This window comes from Heptranchias perlo, chromosome 4 (genome assembly GCF_035084215.1).
Source record: "Heptranchias perlo isolate sHepPer1 chromosome 4, sHepPer1.hap1, whole genome shotgun sequence".
In the NCBI taxonomy this organism is placed as follows: Eukaryota; Metazoa; Chordata; class Chondrichthyes; order Hexanchiformes; family Hexanchidae; genus Heptranchias; species Heptranchias perlo.
The window spans coordinates 58,935,090-58,954,878 of record NC_090328.1 but is presented as its reverse complement, the minus strand read 5'-3'; the positions used below and the strand labels follow the sequence as shown (position 1 = coordinate 58,954,878).

The window sequence follows — 19,789 nt, the reverse complement described above, 5'->3', positions numbered from 1 at the left end:
TATAGTCCAGCAATTTTATTTTAAATTCACAAGCTTTTGGAGACTTCCTCCTTTCTCAGGTAAATGTAGTGGCCCTCAGCTGCTGTTCTTGCTACTCACAGAAGGATCATTATCCATGGCAGCAGGTTGTACACTTTATCACCCACAACCTATGTGGTTATTTCAGATTCTTCCTTGAAGAGATCAGGGAGGGCAGTCCTGGCCAGGACAAAAGTGTCAAGGCAACTGCCAGTGAATCTGGCATTGACGTGCAGAATTATTTGTAACTGGTCACACACAATCTATACATTCAATGAGTAGAAGCCCTTTCTATTCAGAAAGTTTAGGAGGTTTACTGGAGGAGCTCATAACGTTACATGAATGCCACCGATTGCACTCTGCACTTTGGGGGACCCAGCAACTGGATAAAACTCTAAGGATGCTACATTGGGCCATTTGTAACTGTTTTTGGAGGTCTCCTGGACTTCAATACTAGGACGCGGGGACATAGTCCAACATTTAGAGCCAGGATGTGCAGGAGTGAAGTGAGGAAATGTTTCTACACGCAAAGGGTAAGAGACGTTTGGAATGCTCTTCTGCAGACGGCAGTTGATGCTAGCTCACTTGTGAATGTTAAATCTGAGATTGATAGATTTCTGTGAACCAAGGGTATTAAGTGATATGGGGCTAAGGCGGGTATATGGAGTTAGGTCACAGGTCAATCATGATCTCGAGGGGCTAAATGCCACTGCCACTTGCTGCCTCTTGATACGCGCCACCTTCTCCTGCAAGAAAGTGGGACGTGTGTCTGGGTGATGTGCTTGTCATGGTTGAATAGCTGCCAGTGTGTGTGGCCTGTGAGTGGGCGGCTTGAAACAGTGATAATATGTAAGGGCGGGAAGAAGTATCTGATTGGAAGAGTTGAGTACTGATGGAAAGAGTTTATTGGTATGTGGGTGATGGAGGGTGTAGTGTGTGGTGCAGTTGGTAGGAGGTGCCACTTGACAGTTGACCTCACTCACCTTGACCACTCATGTCAACGCACTGAACTTCTTCCTGCACGGCATCCACGTTCATGATGCTGTGCACCTGGCATTGACATTGTCCCCCGCTGCCTCCCATTGTCTTTTGAGTATATATCTGGAGGGCCTCTTTCCCCGCCCCCCCCCCGCCACTGCAGATATAGGATATCCCTCCTTCTGTCCACCTCTTGCACCCAATGTCTCCAGTGCATCAGCAGAGAACCTTGGTGCATGCACTCTCGCAGGCCTGGTACCAACTCAGATCGGCAGATTGGTGAGATCTGGTGTGCAGATTGGAGGATGTGTATTGAGTAATGCGCATCCTTTATTCAATATTTTAGCATAACTCATCTGTGCATAAACATAGGGACGGAATATGCATCTGTGTTTTACGTGTGTGATATCTGATCTCTGTTCAGACTCCATGCAGACAGTAGACTGTTATTTTCATCAAATAACAGGTAAAAGCTACCTTTAAGAGATTTCTAAAAAAAATCCTCCCTTTAAGAGATGGTGCTCCCTCTCGTGGTGGAAAGTGTGAATTGCATTCATTCCACATGCAAGGCCTGGAAAGGAATGCCGGTTGCAGGTAAGTGCCCCCAGGGGACCAAACTTGCATGTTTGCCCAGAGTCCATTCGGTACGGGGTGTTAGCCCTTCATGCTACCATCGCCCAGAACGGACCCTTATCCAATTTTTCCCCCTAAGTCTCTATCATGCTGTTGCCCGGCATTCAGTCCAAACTGAATGAGCTCCACAACTCTTCTAAAATTGGTGTCAGTGAATTAACAAATGCGTGCCCAGATAGCACCCTGGGCAGTATTAAACAGGTCCCCTTTCTTTCTTTACTCTTGGAACTCGATGCAAAACATGTGTAAGTGTGGGGCCAAATATCTTTCTACACACTAATGTTAGTTCAAGTGCTTTCTGATGTCCTGTTGACAAGATAGGGGGCTACGTAAATGTTATTTATTTATGTTAAAATTTTATTATTTTATTTAAGGTTACTGATAATTAAGATTATTTATTTATTTGGATTATTTGACCCGACCATCTCCTGCTCCCTTTCACCTCTTTCCCCGGGTGCAGCTTTCTTCTTAGGCCTCTGATGGCATCCTTGCCCATCTCAAGACTCTGCCGGTGCCTTAGGCTGTTTGCTTACCTGCTTCCAATGCTGGCCCACCTGCCCTCCACTCATTCTACCCAACTTCACAGTCAGTCCTCAGCTTCATGTTGTCTGTCCATTTAATGGCAATGCTCACCTCTCCCCCCCCTCCTGCTGGCAATGATTGGCCACTCATCCTTCGCCTGTTCAGGGTCCTCATCCCATTCCCTCTTCTTCACTTATTTCCCAGCAATAAGCAATTTATTTTTGAAAGGCTGCATATCGCTATAGGTTACAGCGCTGTAATCGCTGTTAAAATAATCAACTGCACTAAACTCAGAAACCAACTTTGCATTCACATCCTTGGTAGTGAGGATGGGATACAGGGGGGAAATAGGGGAGGGATAAAGGGGGGCATCCCTTGCATCCATTCAAAATGAAGACTATAAGTGCAATCCTATCGTAAAAACTGGGAATTGTACTAGGTATTTATTTAATTGTTTTGGCATTAGTTCTGGAATTAATTAAGCTTAATAAGGATACAGCACGAAATATGTGCTGGCATCTAGCACACAAATTGCAGCTGGCCAGGAAATCCCAGCCAGAAGGATCAGGCATATAGCATGCCTAAGGCCAGCCCATCCAATCCCATCGGCACCTGTGCAATGCCATAGTTGATTGGAAAATCTCCTCTAATAAAAAATATTTAATTTATATGCAACAAGAAACATGTGGCATGCAAGGGCAGACTTTGCATGTGGAGCCTCACATGCAGAATTGTAGATCAGAAAATCACTAGTCTGCCATCCACGATTTTCCATCCATTTTGGGACCTCACAAAAGTTATTCTGTATTTCCATGATTGTATGAGTACTTTCTCATTTTAAGCCAAAATCAGACATTAATCAGCCAGAAATTCTCTTCACACTGGTAACTACTAAAATAATCTTGCAGTGTGTTACAAACTGACTATCACATATGTAGAATGATGTTGCTTTGGCTCAATGCCAATGGTTTATTTAGAGAAACCAGATCGCTTCCAGAATAGCTACTTTTATCTTCTTACTCACCAATTGCTGGCATGTTAGAAAGAGCCACAAACTGGGGGCGGTGCACAAGCCTGATGTCGAAAGTTGCCTTCATAGCAGGTTCATCGAAGCAGGGGAAAGCTGTTCGGGCAAAAGTTGCTTCCATCTGCGATGCAACGAGAGTTCTGATTGGGGGAAAAACATACACCTTATTATTGCTCCTCTCACTTAAGGCCAAAAGAGCATGTGTGGAAGTAGAGAGCCATTCAGGCTATGGAACATGTTCCTTCCAACAAACCATTTAAAGGTCCCGAAAATCAGTGGGCTGCGATCTTGGAGGTTATGCCAGGATCGAGCCCACCAGTGTCCCCAGCATTGACCCTGCCAGAGCATGAGGTATAGCAGGAGGGCACCATATTTTCACGGGGCTAGCGGGTGCCCACAGCACTATGGCCGCATCTTGGGCACCTGCTGGCCCAATGCTGCTTGAAGCTTCTCTGCCTGGCGACCATTGGGTGGTGGCTGCCCAGGTCTTGATACACCCCGAGACCCAAACATTCCTCCCCTTGCCCCCTTGTGCGCTAAAAATAAGAACGAAAAATATCCATCTTCATAAGTCCAGACAATTGTCCTGGACAGTGTTACATTTGAAGGAAAGGGTTAACTGTGCCCCTTTTAAACCATGATGTGGAGATGCCGGTGATGGACTGGGGTTGACAATTGTAAACAATTTTACAACACCAAGTTATAGTCCAACAATTCCTTTTAAACCAGTACATTTGAAATCTACAAACACAGCAACTGCCAGAATTTGAAAAGCTTTTATAACAACTGCAGGAATCTGAAGAGCTTTCAAAAGTTTCTAACAGGTCTTTGACTTGTAAAAAACAATTGATAAGAAAAAGACCATAAAAGATAATTGGGGACACCATGGCTATAAAATAAGTTTGTGTATCGATAAAAGAAGCCCTCCACATTCTAATTGCCCAAGAATAGGATTTGCACACAGATAAGAGAGACTGACAGTGGTCTGAGATAATGGCACATGGTTTTTACTGAGGTACGTCAAAGAGACCTAATAATGAATGAAAGCCTCATTACAGGGGTATTAATTGGATAAATAAATGACACTTTCCCCCAATCCTACATAGGTCAAAAACAATATAAAAAGACTTCACAACAAAAACAGGCACTGCAGTCAAAGAAAGCTCTGACTAGAGGAAGGACATCTAACAATACAGTCGAAGGAGAAAGCTTGACAGAACGCTCAGCTTAGAGGAAGGACGTCCGAGAGAAGAAGACACAGGCCTCAAGACATGACGAGCTGATCACTCAATTGGTTTGATACAAAAACCTTGGTTTCTAAAGTTTGTATGCATATTTTGATTTTTCTGCTCTTCATATGAATTGTTAAATCATTAAATAATCACATTGCAAACCATCAAGTGTATAATGAGTAGAGTAAGGTCATATGTATTGTTTTATTTAACACATGCTCATATGTATCATAACATCATTAAATAATTACCTTCGTTTAACAAAACTACCATGAGTGTAACTTTCTTTGACTGACTATTTTCCAGGTTCAAGAATCACTGGAAAATCAGGTTTTCCTTACAAATGGCACCCCAGATGGGACCTGACATAGTCAGATAAAGAAAGGGTTAAAATACTGTTTGAATAACTGAAAGGGTTAAAATACGGTGTACATTATAAAATGGAAGCAGTAATTTAAAAATATATAGAGAAGTTACCAATATTGGGAATATATTTATGGTCTCAGGGAGCCCCTGCTCCACTATTCACTTTCCAGTTCCGAAAGATTCAAGTTGGCCCCAATTGGTTACCATGGCACGTTCTTTGTTACAAAGAACAGTTTACTGCACTCAGTATTTAAGCAGCAGTTTACAGGATGGAAACTGAAGACATATTACCTGCTTCCTCTCTGGGTAGAGCTCACACCTTGGCCTCTCACTTTTGCAATGCTCACAGCCACACCCGCTTGGATCTGATGGATCCTGCCTTCTGCAGACTTATTTCCTTCTTCCGGCGTGGGCGTGGGCGTGGGCGTGGGCGTGGGCGTGGGCGTGGGCGTGGGCGTGGGCGTGGGCGTGGGCGTGGGCGTGGGCGTGGGCGTGGGCGTGGGCGTGGGCGTGGGCGTGGGCGTGGGCGTGGGCGTGGGCATCCACCTTAACAAACCTAGCCTGTTCTCTCTGGAGAGATCCCGTCCACTGCACCCTTGTTTGAGCTGTGTTTTATACACTGTTTAGCAGGAAGTCCTGTGGTGAGCTGACTGAACATCCTCAGAATAGTTGATGATGCCAGGTGTAGTTCATCAACTTGACAAAAGAGATCCTGACTGGCTGGCACTTGACCTGATATCATCGACTTGCTGAGACAATGGCAAGGCAGTTAACTCATCAAGAGAAGATGGCTAGTGATGCTAACAACATGGGACAATGGCAAGGTACTTAATCTCACCAAGAGGAGATGGGCTCTTATCTCTCTGGGAACTGAAACAACAGCAAGACCTTCCTGATCTCAGTCGTCTCAAACCAAGAGTGAGTGTGTCTCTAGAATATACATCTCCCCTGCTGATCACCTGAATATACCTAGTGACTGTGACTGTCCCCAGTAAAAGTCCCTGATACAGACTTATTATTTGTGCAAGATGTGTGGTTACATATTAAATGTATTTCATGATACATACATTGCGTAAAAACAATCCTTTGGTATTTGTTACACTTCTAGCACACACCTGCGTAAGCTAACACCAAGTTCTTATGAAAGAGGAATGGTTCCCGATAAAGGACCATTAGTCAGACCCCTTCAAAGCATATGATGATAGGTGGATACGTATGTTAGAAGAGCAGCCAAAATTTTAAAATTGTAAACAATTTTACAACACCAAGTTATAGTCCAGCAATTTTATTTTAAATTCACAAGCTTTCGAAAGCTTGTGAATTTAAAGCTTGTGAAAGCTTTAAATTCACAAAATTCACGAAAGCTTGTGAATTTAAAATAAAATTGCTGGACTATAACTTGGTGTTGTAAAATTGTTTACAATTGTCAACCCCAGTCCATCACCGGCATCTCCACATCAAAATTTTAAAAGTGGCCTCAAGCCATATGGCTGCTTGCCTTCAGTAAACAAAAAGAAAATGATGAGAAGAAAAAGCAAGGGTTAGAATCAGAGGTATCTAATCTAAAGAGGGAATAGGAAGAGTTAAAGGAACAATTGGGGAAGACACTGGATAATTGGAAACAGGAGGGACAGAATAGTGAAAAACGTACTCAGACCCTAGAAGATCACATAGAGTACTTTCAAACCCAAACAATAGTTAAAGAAAATAATTTGACCTGAAGTCAGGCAACTTAAAATGAACTATTAGAGCAATTAAGAAAAGTAGAGCTGCAGCGAGTACAGATGAGCACCAACAAAGAAAGCTGTAGAGGTCCAGAATTATCCCAATCCCATTGTAAATGTAAGATAGCTGAATTGGGAAAAGTAGAGAAACAAAGGGAGGAGGATGAGAAGGCGCTGGAAAAAGTGCACCAGCAGAAACAAAAAGACAGTGGCTCTGGATTGATAAAGAAACCAGCAAGGTGGCTGTTAGACATTCTGAAAGAGAGCTGGGAGAAACAAAAAGATAGTAGACCTGGAATGAAAAAGAAACTGGCAAGACAGTTGATAAAGTAAATGGCTCACTTCAGTGCGCAGAGAAGTGAGGCCAAAGTGGGTGATGTAATGAAAGCGGAAGAACAGTCTGAGGTGTTGTTCATGAATTCGGTAAAGGAAGACGAGGATGAGAAACCAACGTAGAAACAGTTAGAGATGAAAGCCATGGGAGCAGCTTGTTCAGAAGCACTTAAAGTTTCTGTACGAATGGCCTGTCTCAAAACTGATAAGATGTTGACTGAAAAGCTAAAATGTGAGAGTTCTAAGTATGGTCTAAAGGGATGTAGAATCAGAGTTGGAATGTTGAAACCAGCAGTGAGAGAGGCAGTTATAGCGGTTCCAGAGAGTGAACCGAGAAAAGGAGTGGGACTCTCGACTGAATCATCAGCATCCCTTTCACTGTTTACTTTATGTCGTTACACCCCTCCCATATACCAACAGAGAAAAGTGTTAAAAACTGTGCAGAAGGTAACAGGCTTGAGTGAGGGCACAGATTGTGATCTTGTGGCTTTGAATCAGTACAGAATGAGGTTAAATTGCAAACATCAGAAATTGAAAATCGGTTTAAGTGAAAAAGAATAAATTAGTCTGATGGAATTGAGAAGGAAAAAGGGGAAGATGCCATCACTTTTCTGCTGTTTTACAGAAGTTTTTGTTTTCATTGTACTGTCTCTTTAAAAAGCCTGTGTGGATGTTACTGTCTCTTATAAAAGCCTATGTGAATGTTACTGTCTCTTTCAAAATCCTGTGTGAATGTTTCAATGTCACTGGCTGTCTCCGCCCTCTTTTTCAAGACTAAGAATGTTATAAAGATTTTGTTTAACTGTGAAGGCTAACTTTTCCTTCAGTTATATTCAATAATTAGTCTTTTGGCAAGGCGCCTGAAGAAAAAAACGAAGCGAAAGACAATGTAATTTACGAGGTTTTAGTAAGAACGTGCTATTTCAATAATTTTATCTGTTCTGTATTGTGTTAAGTTTAAGATATTACTGAGTGAAACTGAAGTTATTGAGGTAAACTAACGTATTAAATTGTGAAAACCAGACTTTTATTGTAGCCATGGTGAAATTCTGGTTATTGTAATTTATGTGAGCATCTCTAATTCGGGGACTTGAGATTATCACATACAAATATGGGCATTTTAAATTTCTTAAATGCTTAATGATTTGAAGTTTAAGTTGATGTATTAAAATATTGGGTCATTTGAAGTGACTCTTTGGGCACTAAATTGGGCTGTGTAGCGCCCATTGTTTCGGCAATACACAGCCTTTCCAACATCCAAGATGGCGTCTTGGTTGCTCACACACGTTTCCTGCGTGACCCCATCTTGGTATAGGAGTAAGCGCAGGCGCAGATAATGAACGCTGGAATCATGTAAAGTAGAGAGAGAATGGCTTCAATCAGTGTGCAATGTTGATTTAAAGTAATAGACACCATTTTGGGACTTAACGCTCAACTCAATGTACAGTCTTAACCCCGATCATCTGAACGTGTCTTAGAGTGCCTGGAGGACCCCCCAGTGCTATTTAAAGGGACACTGCAGGATTTACAGATTAGTGGCTGGATTATCGCTTCTGGCTGCCGAGACATTTGTAACTGTTTTTGGAGGTCTCCTAGACTTCAATACTAGGATGCGGGGACATAGCCTAACATTTAGAGCCAGGACATGCAGGAGTGAAGTTAGGAAATGCTTCTACACACAAAGGATGGGAGATGTTTGGAAAGCTCTTCTGCAGACGGCAGTTGATGCTAGCTCATTTGCAAAAGTTAAATCTGAGATTAATAGATTTCTGTAGACCAGGGGTATTAAGGGATATGGGGCTATGGCGGGTATATGGAGTTAGGTCACAGGTCCACCATGATCTCATTAAATGACAGAACAGGCTCGATGGGCTAAATGCCACTGTCACTTGCTGTCTCTTGATATGCGCCACCTTCTCCTGCAAGAAAGCGGGACGTGTGCCTGAGTAATGTGCCTGTCATGGTTGAATAGCTGCCAGTGTGTGTGGCCTGTGAGTTGTGGGTGGGCGGCTTGAAACAGTGGTAATGTGTAAGGGTGAGAGGAAGCATCTGATTGGAAGAGTTGAGTACTGATGGAAAGAGTTTATTATTATGTGGGTGATGGGGGGAGGGGGGGTGTAGTGTGTGGTGCAGTTGGTTGGAGACTCCACTTGACAGTTGACCTCACTCACCTTGACCATTCATGTCAAAGCATTGAACTTCTTCGTGCACGGCATCCATGTTCATGATGCTGTGCGCCTGGCATTGACTTCGTCCCCCGCTGCCTCCCACTGTCTTTTGAGTATGTGTCTGGAGGGCCTCTTGCCTCCCCACCCCCTTCCCTGTGGATATAGGATGTCCCTCCTTCTGTCCACCTCTTGCACCAAGGCCTCTAGTGCATTAGCAGAGAACCTTTGTGCACGCACTCTCGCAGGCCTGGTGCCCACTCAGATCGGCGGATTAGTGAGGTCTGGCGTGCAGATTAGAGGATGTGGGATTTAGTAGTGCGCAACCCTTATTCAATGTTTTTAATATAACTCATTGGTGTGTACTCATAAGTATGGGACCTGCATTTGTGTTTTAGGGGGTAATAGCACATCACACTACCTACGCCCAAAAACAGCCCATATCGAATTTTTCCCCCCGACAATTGTGCCACCAGCTTGAAGCAATAATCCAGCCATTAATCTGCAACACCTGCATGATCCCTTCAAATAATGCTGGTGGGGGGTCCTCCAGGACGTCTAAGACATGTTCAGCTGTTCGTGGATAAGAAAATTCGTTGGCTGGAGCGTTGAGTGCCAAAATGGTGTCTATCCCTTTAAATCAGTGTTGGACACTGATCTAATGCATATTCTCCCTACTTTACATGATGCTGACGTTCGTTGTCTGCGCGTGTGCAAACGTCTTTACCAAAATGGTGTCCGCGCACGTCACACTAGAAGCGTGCATGTGCATTCCAGCTGCCATTTTGGGACCTTAGATGGCCGGGTAGCGCCTGAAAAACGGGCGCCACATGGCCCAATTTCTAGCCCATTGTCCCTTAATGAGTTCCAAGAGAGAGAGAGGAAAACCTTGGGAGATAAGACAAAGAAGCTAGGCAGTCCCTCATGTGTTTTTCTGGGTTTTTTGTGCAGTTTAAAAGGATTATTCTTTAAAATAGATCATTTAGTGCTATTGTGGCAGAGCTATAGTCAAGTGTATAAAATATTTAAATTTCTTAATTTAAGTGGCTATTTCCCCCACGGTGATAGAAGGAAGTATTGGGCATTATCTCTGTGGTCCCTTTGCTGACGATTCTTCCTGGAGTGAGGTGCCTAGATCGTTCCACGAAAACGTGTTGGAGCCCTCCCTGGGCCTGGGATAAAGGATGACAGGAGGAAATTAATGAATTTTTTGTTATTTTTAACCCCTTGGGCTCTCAAGATGAGCCCTACAATGGACTTTCTGGACTTTCTGTTCTTGCTTTCTTTTACACAGGGGACCATGGTTTTCAGGACCGCAAAAGTTTTTGTACAGGAAGCGATCCAGTGGTGTTAGGAATTTAAGAACTTATCTGCAGACATCGGCAGATATCAAATGTCGCAGTATGACATGTGGACTAAAACTTTGCCTCTCAAAGGCTCGGCTTTAACCAATGCATGGTTATTTGTTATTTTCCAAGACAGAATGCTCGAGGGGAGGGGAAATATGGGACCCACACCCAAAAGTAATTATAAGCACTTCTGTCACTACCGTTTATTATTAAATTGAAATTGATAAGACAATTGCTGTGAGTTGCTGTTCAACCACTTGAGAAGGGAAGATTTACCTGAAGTTTAATGGGATAATCAATTTTTTTTAAAGGAGTCCAGTCTAAGTGGTTCCTGTCCAATGCTGTGTATCAAGGAAGAAAATTGTAAATTGACAAGTCTTGTCAGTCCAACAATACTGCTCTCTAGAATTGGGATAGTTTTGAAATGATAATGTACTCAAGCACAATATAGCAGGATATTTTGGGAAATAAAAGATCCAAGAAGAGGTTAAGTAAAATAAACCAAAATATATTAAGAATAACTGGAACCAGATTGGGAATGTTTAGGCTATGTTTTAAGAGTTAATGATAATATTGCATTGGACAGTAAAATTCCTCTAGAGAACTCATGAATAAGATGAAATAGTTAATTGATAGCTTTCTCTTGGCGATCTTGTGTCCTTGCCTATACTGAATAATGAGAAAACTGCATTTGATAGCCTGGTCACTACCTGAGACATTGGGATCATGTGGGGGGAGATGAAATAATTAATGTGGCTCAGAAGAGTGAGAAAACCTTTTAACTAAGGCACTGACACATGCTCCATAGAGAAACCAACTAATTGATGAAACAATCAGGATAGACTTAAACACACTGGTACCTATCAAAGGGATTGAAATTAAAGTAAAGAGGGACATAGAAATTTGGATTTCCAAATTCAGGGTTGGGTTCCTTTGAGTTAATAAAGAAAATGGGACCAAGGCTAGGAAGCCACCCTGCCCAACCCTAAATCCAAGACCCGGAAACGGTCTGGCGACTTTTTAAATTTGAGAATGGTTATGCAATGATGTAAGATAGCCATTATCCAAACTTGGCAACAGTTTGTAATGATGTCCATTATGAATTGATACCATTATTGATATCCCTATCAGAGATATTCTATCCACCAGGGCTATGCCATCTAGCGCACAGTAAATTATATAGTGCAATGCTGCAGGAGATAGTACATGACTTCTATCAACAAAATGCAGGTCAGGATTTAGACCAAGCATGGCCCCCACAATCTCACAAACCAGGCCATAAAATACATAAAAGAGGTGTAGTCGAGTGGATGTGCACTGGGGCTACTGCAGGCACTTCAGCATGGGATAGATTAGATAGTGAATCAATGTGAATCAATTGATGCAGAAACAACTGAAGGGTATTTTACAAGGCATCAATAAGGGGGATAGAGATCTGATATATGAAATTCAACAGGTACAGAATCGATAGCTGAAATAACAAAAGGCACAGAGCAAATAATGGCAGGAATAAATGACATAACCAATGGAAGTAATCGGGAGTATAAGGATTCAGAATGTATCCAAAGCCATTACATACAGCATGTATAGGGGTTTTGTATTAAATCAGATACAACGAGGATTGAACGATATAGAGGATAACAAGATCCCAAAATGGGTTAATGATAAACATTTACGGGAGTGGTTTAAAGCAAGCTATGATCTATTTAAGGCTAGAAGATATGGAACGGTATATCTGGTTCGGAAATCATGTAATACCACAACGTGAAAAATGGTTCTCTCACTGTTGATACCACTGCCTTAAATATGAGACAAGCTAAGGGAAGTATTTAGTGTACAGTCAATGGGTATGCTTGAGGCAGATACCTTTAAAGAACTCACTACTTTTCCTAAACATCTGGTAAAGGGACACAAAGGATAATGGAACAGGGTGAACCTGTCTGTTAGACTGGTGGCAGGGGCCTGGGATTGTCGATGTGACATGCTCCAGTGGAATATGTCTATCTGTGGGTTCACCTTGGGGAATGAGGAACCTGGATGCCTGGTGAAAGTTATCAATAGGCGGGTTTATACCCACATGGCCTATCAAACCCAAGGTTGGTATTGTATAACCACCAGTGAGTTTACATTCAGACCACCATCTGACCTATCGCTTATTCCCCTTTCTTTCTCACCCCGATGGAAATTACTTAGGTTGGGAGGAGTAAAATGGAATCTGGTAGCCGTAGGTGGTAGTATAGTCAGGGGGACAGACACTGTTCTCTGCAGCCATGACCAAGAGTCCCAATGGCTGTGTGGTCTGCCTGGTGCCAGGGTTAAGGACAGGCTAGACAAGAACTTGGAGTATGAGGGGGAGGATCCAGTTGTCGTGATCCATGTAGGAACCAAGGACATAGGAAGAACTAAGAATGAGGTTCTATTAAGACAGTTTAAGGAGCAAGGGTCTAAATTAATAAGCAGAACCTCAAAGGTAATAATCTCTGGATTACTACCTGAGCCATGTGCAAATTGGCAGAGGGTCAAACAGATCAGAGAGTTAAATGTGTGGCTCAAAGGGTGGTGTGGGAGAAAGGGATTTTGATTCATGGGGCACTGGCACCTGTACTGGGGAAAGAGGGAGCTGTTCCGATGGGACGGGCTCCACTTAAACAGGGCTGGAACCAGCATCCTGGAGAATTAAATAACTAAGACTGTAGATAGGGCTTTAAACTAAAAGGGGGAGGGGTCAGGTGAGGGGAAATTTAGAAATCTAATGGGAAAAGTTAAGACAATGTTACAGTGTAGTGACTTGGGTAAAGATAAGCAAAGTGTGGCAGGAAGGGGCAAAGAGTTTACCAATAATAGTACAACAAGAAGTAAGGTCAAAGCAGGAAAAAATGGTTAAAAGTCAAAATTAAAGGCTCTTTATCTGAATGCACGGAGCATTCATAACAAGATAGGTGAATTACTTGCACAAATAGAGATAAATGAGTTTGACCAAGGTTGGGAACTAAATATTCGAGGGTACATGACATTTAGAAAAGACAAACAGAATGGAAAAGGAGGAGGTATAGCCCTAATGGTGGTGAAAAAGGATCTTGGCTCAGAAGATCAGGAAGTAGAATCAGTATGGGTGGAAGTTAGAAATAACAAGGGGCAGAAAACACTGGTGGGAGTAGTTTATAGGCCCCCTAATAGTAGCAATACCATTGGACAGAGTATTAATAATGAAATAAGGGGAGCTTGTAACAAAGGAAATACAGTCATCATGGGGGACTTTAATCTGCATATAGACTGGGCAAAACAAATTGGCAAAGGTAGTTTGGAAGACGAGTTCATGGAATGTATTCAAGACGTTTTCCTAGAGCAATGCATCACTGAACCAACCAGGGAAACAGGTTATTTTAGATCTTGTATTATGTAATGAGATAGGATTAATTAGTAATCTCACAGAAAAAGAACCTCTGGGGAAGAGCGATCATAATATGATAGAATTTCACATTGAGTTTGAAAGTAACGCACTTAAGTAGGAAACTAGAGCCTTAAACTTAAATAAAGCCAATTATATAAGTAAGAGGGGTGAGTTGTCAAAGGTAGATTGGGAATTAAATTAAAAGTTTTGACAGTTGAAAAGCAATGGCAAACATTTAAAGAAATATTTCAAGATTCTCAACAACTATACATTCCATCAAGAAATAAAAACTTCATGGGAAAAGTGATCCACCCGTGACTAACTAAAGAAGTTAAGGAGAGTATTGGAATGAAAGAAAAGGTCTATAATGTTGCCAAGAAGAGTAATAAGCCTGGGGATTGGGAGAGCTTTGGAAACCAACAAAGGACGACCAAAAAATTGATAAAAAGGGAGAAAATAGAATATGAAAGACAACTTGCAAGAAATATAAAAATGGATTGTAAGAGCTTCTACAAGTATGTAAAAAGGAAGAGAGAAGCAAATTTAAACATTGGTCCCTTAGAGGCTGAGACAGGAAAAATTATAATAGGGAATCAGAAAATGGCAGATGCGTTAAACAAATATTTTCTATCTGTCTTCACAATAGAAGACACAAAAAACCAAAAATAGTGGGGAATGAAGGGGTAAATGAGAGTGAGGAACTTAAAACAATTAATATCACTAGAGAAAAAGTACTGGACAAACTAATGTGTCCATTTGCCTTCCTAATTGTTTGCTGCACCTGCATGCTAACTTTTTGTGTTTCTTGTACCAGGATATCCAAGTCTCAAGATAAGGGGTTAGCCATTTAGGACCAAGATGAGGAAAAATTTCTTCATTCAGAGGGCTGTGAATCTTTGGAATTCTTTAGTCCAGAGGACTGTGGATGCTCAGTTATTGAGTATATTCAGGACTGAGATCGATAGATTTTTGGACACTAATGGAATCAAGGGATATGGGGATTGGGCAGGAAAGTGGAGCTGAGGTAGAAGATCAGCCATGATCTTATTGAATGGCGGAGCAGGCTCGAGGGGCCAGATGGCCTATTCCTGCTCCTAGTTCTTATGTTCTTGTGTTCTTATGAATCATGGAGGGAGGTCCCCTCCCTCACCTCTGGCCCTGCCTCCTCTGAAAATGCTGGCCTTGTAATGGGTGAGCAGAAGCTCCCTCTGGAGTTATGGCAGGTGTCTGGCAGAACTGCTGAGGAAATTTGGCTGACAATATTATGGACTTTACCCAATTTCTATCATCTCCCAAAGAAGGTGAGTAGCCCACAGGTAAAGCCTTCAAGCAGTTAATCCCCCATGAAATCTCTCCCTGATCTTCCATTCAAAGATAACCCAATAAAAGAGCTCAGTCACGGAAATCCGGAATTCTTTTCCGTGCGCTCCTCATGTACAAGTGAGGCCCACCGAAGGTCCAGGCCTGAGTCCTGGCCGGGAGTGCCGCAGAAAATCTGCATCTGTGAGAAGAGATCGACCCTTTACAAACTTCCAGTGGGGCTGGAGCTACTGGCTCAATATTCAATCCTGGCCTTTTACACTCCACAGATAGTGAGGGGAACATTACAAGTCCATGATGCCCGCAGGGGACCTCACTGGTTGTGTTGATTCATTAAATGAGCCCCGTCTGTCTCCATGCCCCCAACAGCACTAAACCATCACATCCCAAACAATAATTGACAATCTAGTTCTATAATTATCTTTGTAAACTTCAATACGAACAGGTGAAATTGTCGGGCTGGAAAAGACCAGCTGGTCCATCAAGTCTGCCCCACGCTATGCTGGTCGGAGGGTCATGACAATTGTGCTCTTCACCAGACTTTCTATTCAAAGTACCTCCCCCACCCCACCTCCCCCTCCCCACCCCAGTTGCATGCTGAGTCAGAAGTGTACTTTCCTTCTTTGTGCCAAATCTTTAGGTTTGAAACAAGATCTTTCGCTGAGAAATAATCAGTTCTCTGCTAACCCATGAAAAAACTGGGCAGAGGCAGGCTCCAGAACAAAAAAAAGGCTACAGCTCACAACTATTGACAAAACTATGCAGGACTCAGGGGCCAGCTAGTGGACACAGCCTACAAAGCTCCTTCTGTCTCGTATCAGCTAAGCATGTCTGTTTTACATCCACTTCACTTCTGGGGGGTAATTTTAACCTCCAAGAATTGGTGGGTTGGGGGCGGGTGAGTTGTGAAAATCATCGGTTTTTGTAGTGCGACTGCAACCCAGCTCCAACACGCTCACTTCCGGGTTTAACGTGGGCATGTTTGAATGCGCGTGCAGCCGAAACACAGAAATCGGGTTCCCAATTACTGATGGCGGGTGGGTACTTATCGCTTCAATTAAGATTGTCTTAGTTCAAGTCGGTATTTTTTTTTGATTGATTCTTAAACAGAAACAAATGTAATTTCTCCTGCAAGGATTTCCCGGGCTTCTGATTCTCGCTTCTGATTCTGTTGTAATTTAAAGCTATTGCAGTGAAACACACAAGGACATAAGTATGTTACTTTCAAAATGCTTCTTCTTACACTGACTTTTAGGTGTAATATACAAATAATAGTAATTTTATTTTTATTGTGTAGTCTCACAGTTCACATTCTCAACATTGAACATAATAATCTGGTTATGGATCATCTACCTATTAAAGTATAAGTATCATAGAATCATAGTATCATAGAAAGGCTACAGCACAGAAGGAGGCCATTTGGCCTTTCGAGTCCACGTTGGCTCTATGCAAGAGCAATGCAGCTAGTCCCATTCCACCGCCTGATCCTCACAGCCCTGCAAACTTTTTCCTTTCAAGTACTTATCCAGTTCCCTTTTGAAGGCCATGTTTGAATCTGCCTCCACCACCCACTCGGGCAGTGCATTCCAGATCCTAACCACTCGCTGTGTAAAAATGTTTTTCCTCATGTCACCCTTGGTTCTTTTGCCAATCACCTTAAATCTATGCCCTCTGGTTCTTGACCCTTCTGACAATGGGAACAGTTTCTCTCTATCGACTCTGTCAAGACCCTTCATGATTTTGAATACCTCTTTCAAATCTCCTTTCAACCTTCTCTATCCCAAGGAGAACAACCTCAGCTTCTCCAGTCTATCCACGTAATTAAAGTCCCTCATCCCTGGAATCATTCTAGTAAATCTTTTCCACACCCTCTCTAAGGTCTTCATATCTTTCCTAAAGTGCGGTGCCCAGAACGGGAAACAATACTCCAGCTGAGGCCGAACCAGTGTTTTATAAAGGTTCATCATGACTTCCTTGCTTTTGTACTCTATGCCTCGATTTATAAAGCCCAGGATCCCATATGCTTTTTTAACCACTTTCTCAACCTGCCCTGCCACCTTCAACGATTTGTGCACATATACCCCCAGATCTTTCTGTTCCTGTACCCCTTTTAGAATTGTGCCCTTTAGTTTATATTGCCTCACCTTTTTCTTCCTACCGATAACTATCACTTCGCATTTTTCTCCGTTAAATTTCATCTGCCACGTGTCCGCCCATGCCACCACCCTGTCTATATCCTCTTGAAGTCTATCACTATCCTCCTCAATGTTCACTACACTTCCAAGTTTTGTGTCATCTACAAATTTTGAAATTGTGCCCTGTACACCCAAGTCCAAGTCATTGATATATATCAAGAAAAGCAATGGTCCCAGCACCGACCCCTGGGGAACACCACTGTACACCACCACGCTCTGCTTTCTGCCCCATTGCCAATTCTGTATCCGTGTTGCTACTGCCCCCTTTATTCCATGGGCTGCAATCTTGATGACAAGTCTACCATGTGGCACTTTATCAAACGCCTTTTGAAAGTCCATATACACCACATCAATTGCATTGCTCTCATCCACCCTCTCTGTTACCTCATCAAAAAACTCTATCAAGTTAGTTGAACACGATTTGCCTTTAACAAATCCATGCTGGCTTTCCCTAATCAATCCACACTTGTCTAAATGACTTAATTCTGTCCCGGATTATCGTTTCTAAAAGTTTCCCCACCACCGAGGTTAAACTGACTGGCCTGTACTTGCTGGGTTTATCCTTACACCCTTTTTTGAACAAGAATGTAACATTTGCAATTCTCCAGTCCTTTGACACCGCCCCCGTATCTAAGGACGTCTGGAAGATTATGGCCAGTACCTCCACAATTTCTACCCTTACTTCCCTCAGCAACCAAGGATGCATCCCATCCGGACCCGGTGACTTATCTCTTTAAGAACAGCTAGCCTTTCTAGTACCTCTTCTTGAGTAACTCACACTCTGAGTTCTTTTGAACAATCCAGTATGGCCCTATTGCAATAAATATAAAACTGTATTTTTTTTAGATAAGTTTACTCTTGTAGGTCAGCAGAAATGGAGCTGCTTTTTCTCATTGGCAGAACTAACAGTTCAACTGATCAGGGTATTTTAAGCTGGTTGTACTGTAAGATTAAATGAGAGCAATTTTAGTCTCAGTTACTCTCTGGAAATGGGCACATTCAGAGCAAAAAGAGCGTGGAATTGGGTCGGGATCAGTCCCATCCGAATTAGGGGGGCGGTTCGCAAACATATTTGTCCCAAATTTCCATGGGGCCAGCTGTGCGCTCCCCATGTAACTCAGCCAGAAGTGCAAAGTGGTCACAGGGAAATCGTCCAGAACCCAGATATATCGGGTGCCAGCCTGGGACAAGAGATTCTGCCAAGTATTGGCTGGGACAGAATGCCAAGGGAACAGTGTTAAAATATTTTCTTGGCAGGTGGCGCTGGCTGCAGTATTTGCTGCTTGTTAGCATCACTTTTCCCAACCCCTCCATAATGGTGCAATAATTAGTGACCTACCCCTGACCCCAGATACTCCAGTGCTGACCCTGCCAAAGTAGGCGGGATCAAGGGGTGGGCACTCGGACCACTACAGACGATCGCTGTGTTAAAGTACCAGACATTTTACAACAGCAAGACTGTCATGTTTTTAAGTTTTTATACTAGGTATTTTCTCAGACTCTGTGTAATGACCACTTCTAAAGGCAGACCTTGCATTCCCTATGATCCAGAGTATATCTTCTGTGCCCCATATCTAGATAAACAATAGTGAGACTCAGGGATTGCTATAGAGAATCCTTACTCTATACATCAGCTATTGGAATGTAATGGAACATAATTCTCCACTCTTGGACTGAATGTCCATTCTAGCGCACTGAGATTCAGGCTATGAGCCAAAGGATGGGTTTATTGAAGTAAACAAGTAAATAAACAATATACAGTATAAAACTGTGACTCTTACGCTTCTCTACTCTCCTTGATACATAAAATAATAAAGAAGCAATTCATTTTCTCTCCACACACAGACTTTAAAACAAAGGCACACTTATGCTGTGAAGCCAACACAGCGTCCAACTGATCTAATTTCTCTGCTGGTCAGCACAATTTAAAAACAGACCTTTGTCTGCTGGTTAGGAAACTGAAAACTGACTCTCAGGTAAACAGGCTTCCCACAGAAATCCCTTCATTTATACTGAAATGAAAGGCAATGGATGGCTGCATTTCTCTAAATTACATGAGATCAACAGCCATTCACAGGCTATAAATTATTTTGTATGTTTGTCTACCAAATACAAATGCCACTTCCAGTAAACTATGGAGATATTTTGTAGCATGTTTGTGGCTGAAGTATGAATTTAAGTGAATCCATCTTTCAGATTTAAAGTTAAACTGAGTACCAGTCAGCCATTTAAAGCTACTCCTCATCAATCTTTTGTTTCTTAACCTGTCCCATTAACACCCTCCTTGCCTTGCACCTTTATTCCTTTTGTCATTTAATCACTCCTGCCCTCTACCCTATCACAGACCTTCCCTTTTGTTCTTTCCTCCCCTCCCTCACCCCCTTTCCCTTGCTCTGTACTTGCTCAAAAATGTTAATTCTTTTAATATCTTCCAGTTCTGACGAAAGGTCTTCGACCTGAAACTTTAGTCTGTTTCTTTCTCCACAGATGCTACCTGACTTTCTGAGCTTCTCCATCATTTTCTGTTTTTATTCCT

At 42.5% G+C, this 19,789-nt stretch overlaps 1 protein-coding gene across 1 annotated transcript in view; it reads right to left on the bottom strand.

Annotated features, from left to right (window-relative positions):
• LOC137320959 (aminopeptidase Q-like) overlaps positions 1-19,789 on the bottom strand; it is a 160,567-nt gene that overhangs the window by 122,016 nt on the left and 18,762 nt on the right. Inside the window, exon 2 of the mRNA XM_067982989.1 lies at positions 3,176-3,318. Within this exon, the coding sequence (XP_067839090.1) occupies positions 3,176-3,318 (143 nt within the window). The remainder of the gene's footprint in view (positions 1-3,175; positions 3,319-19,789) is intronic.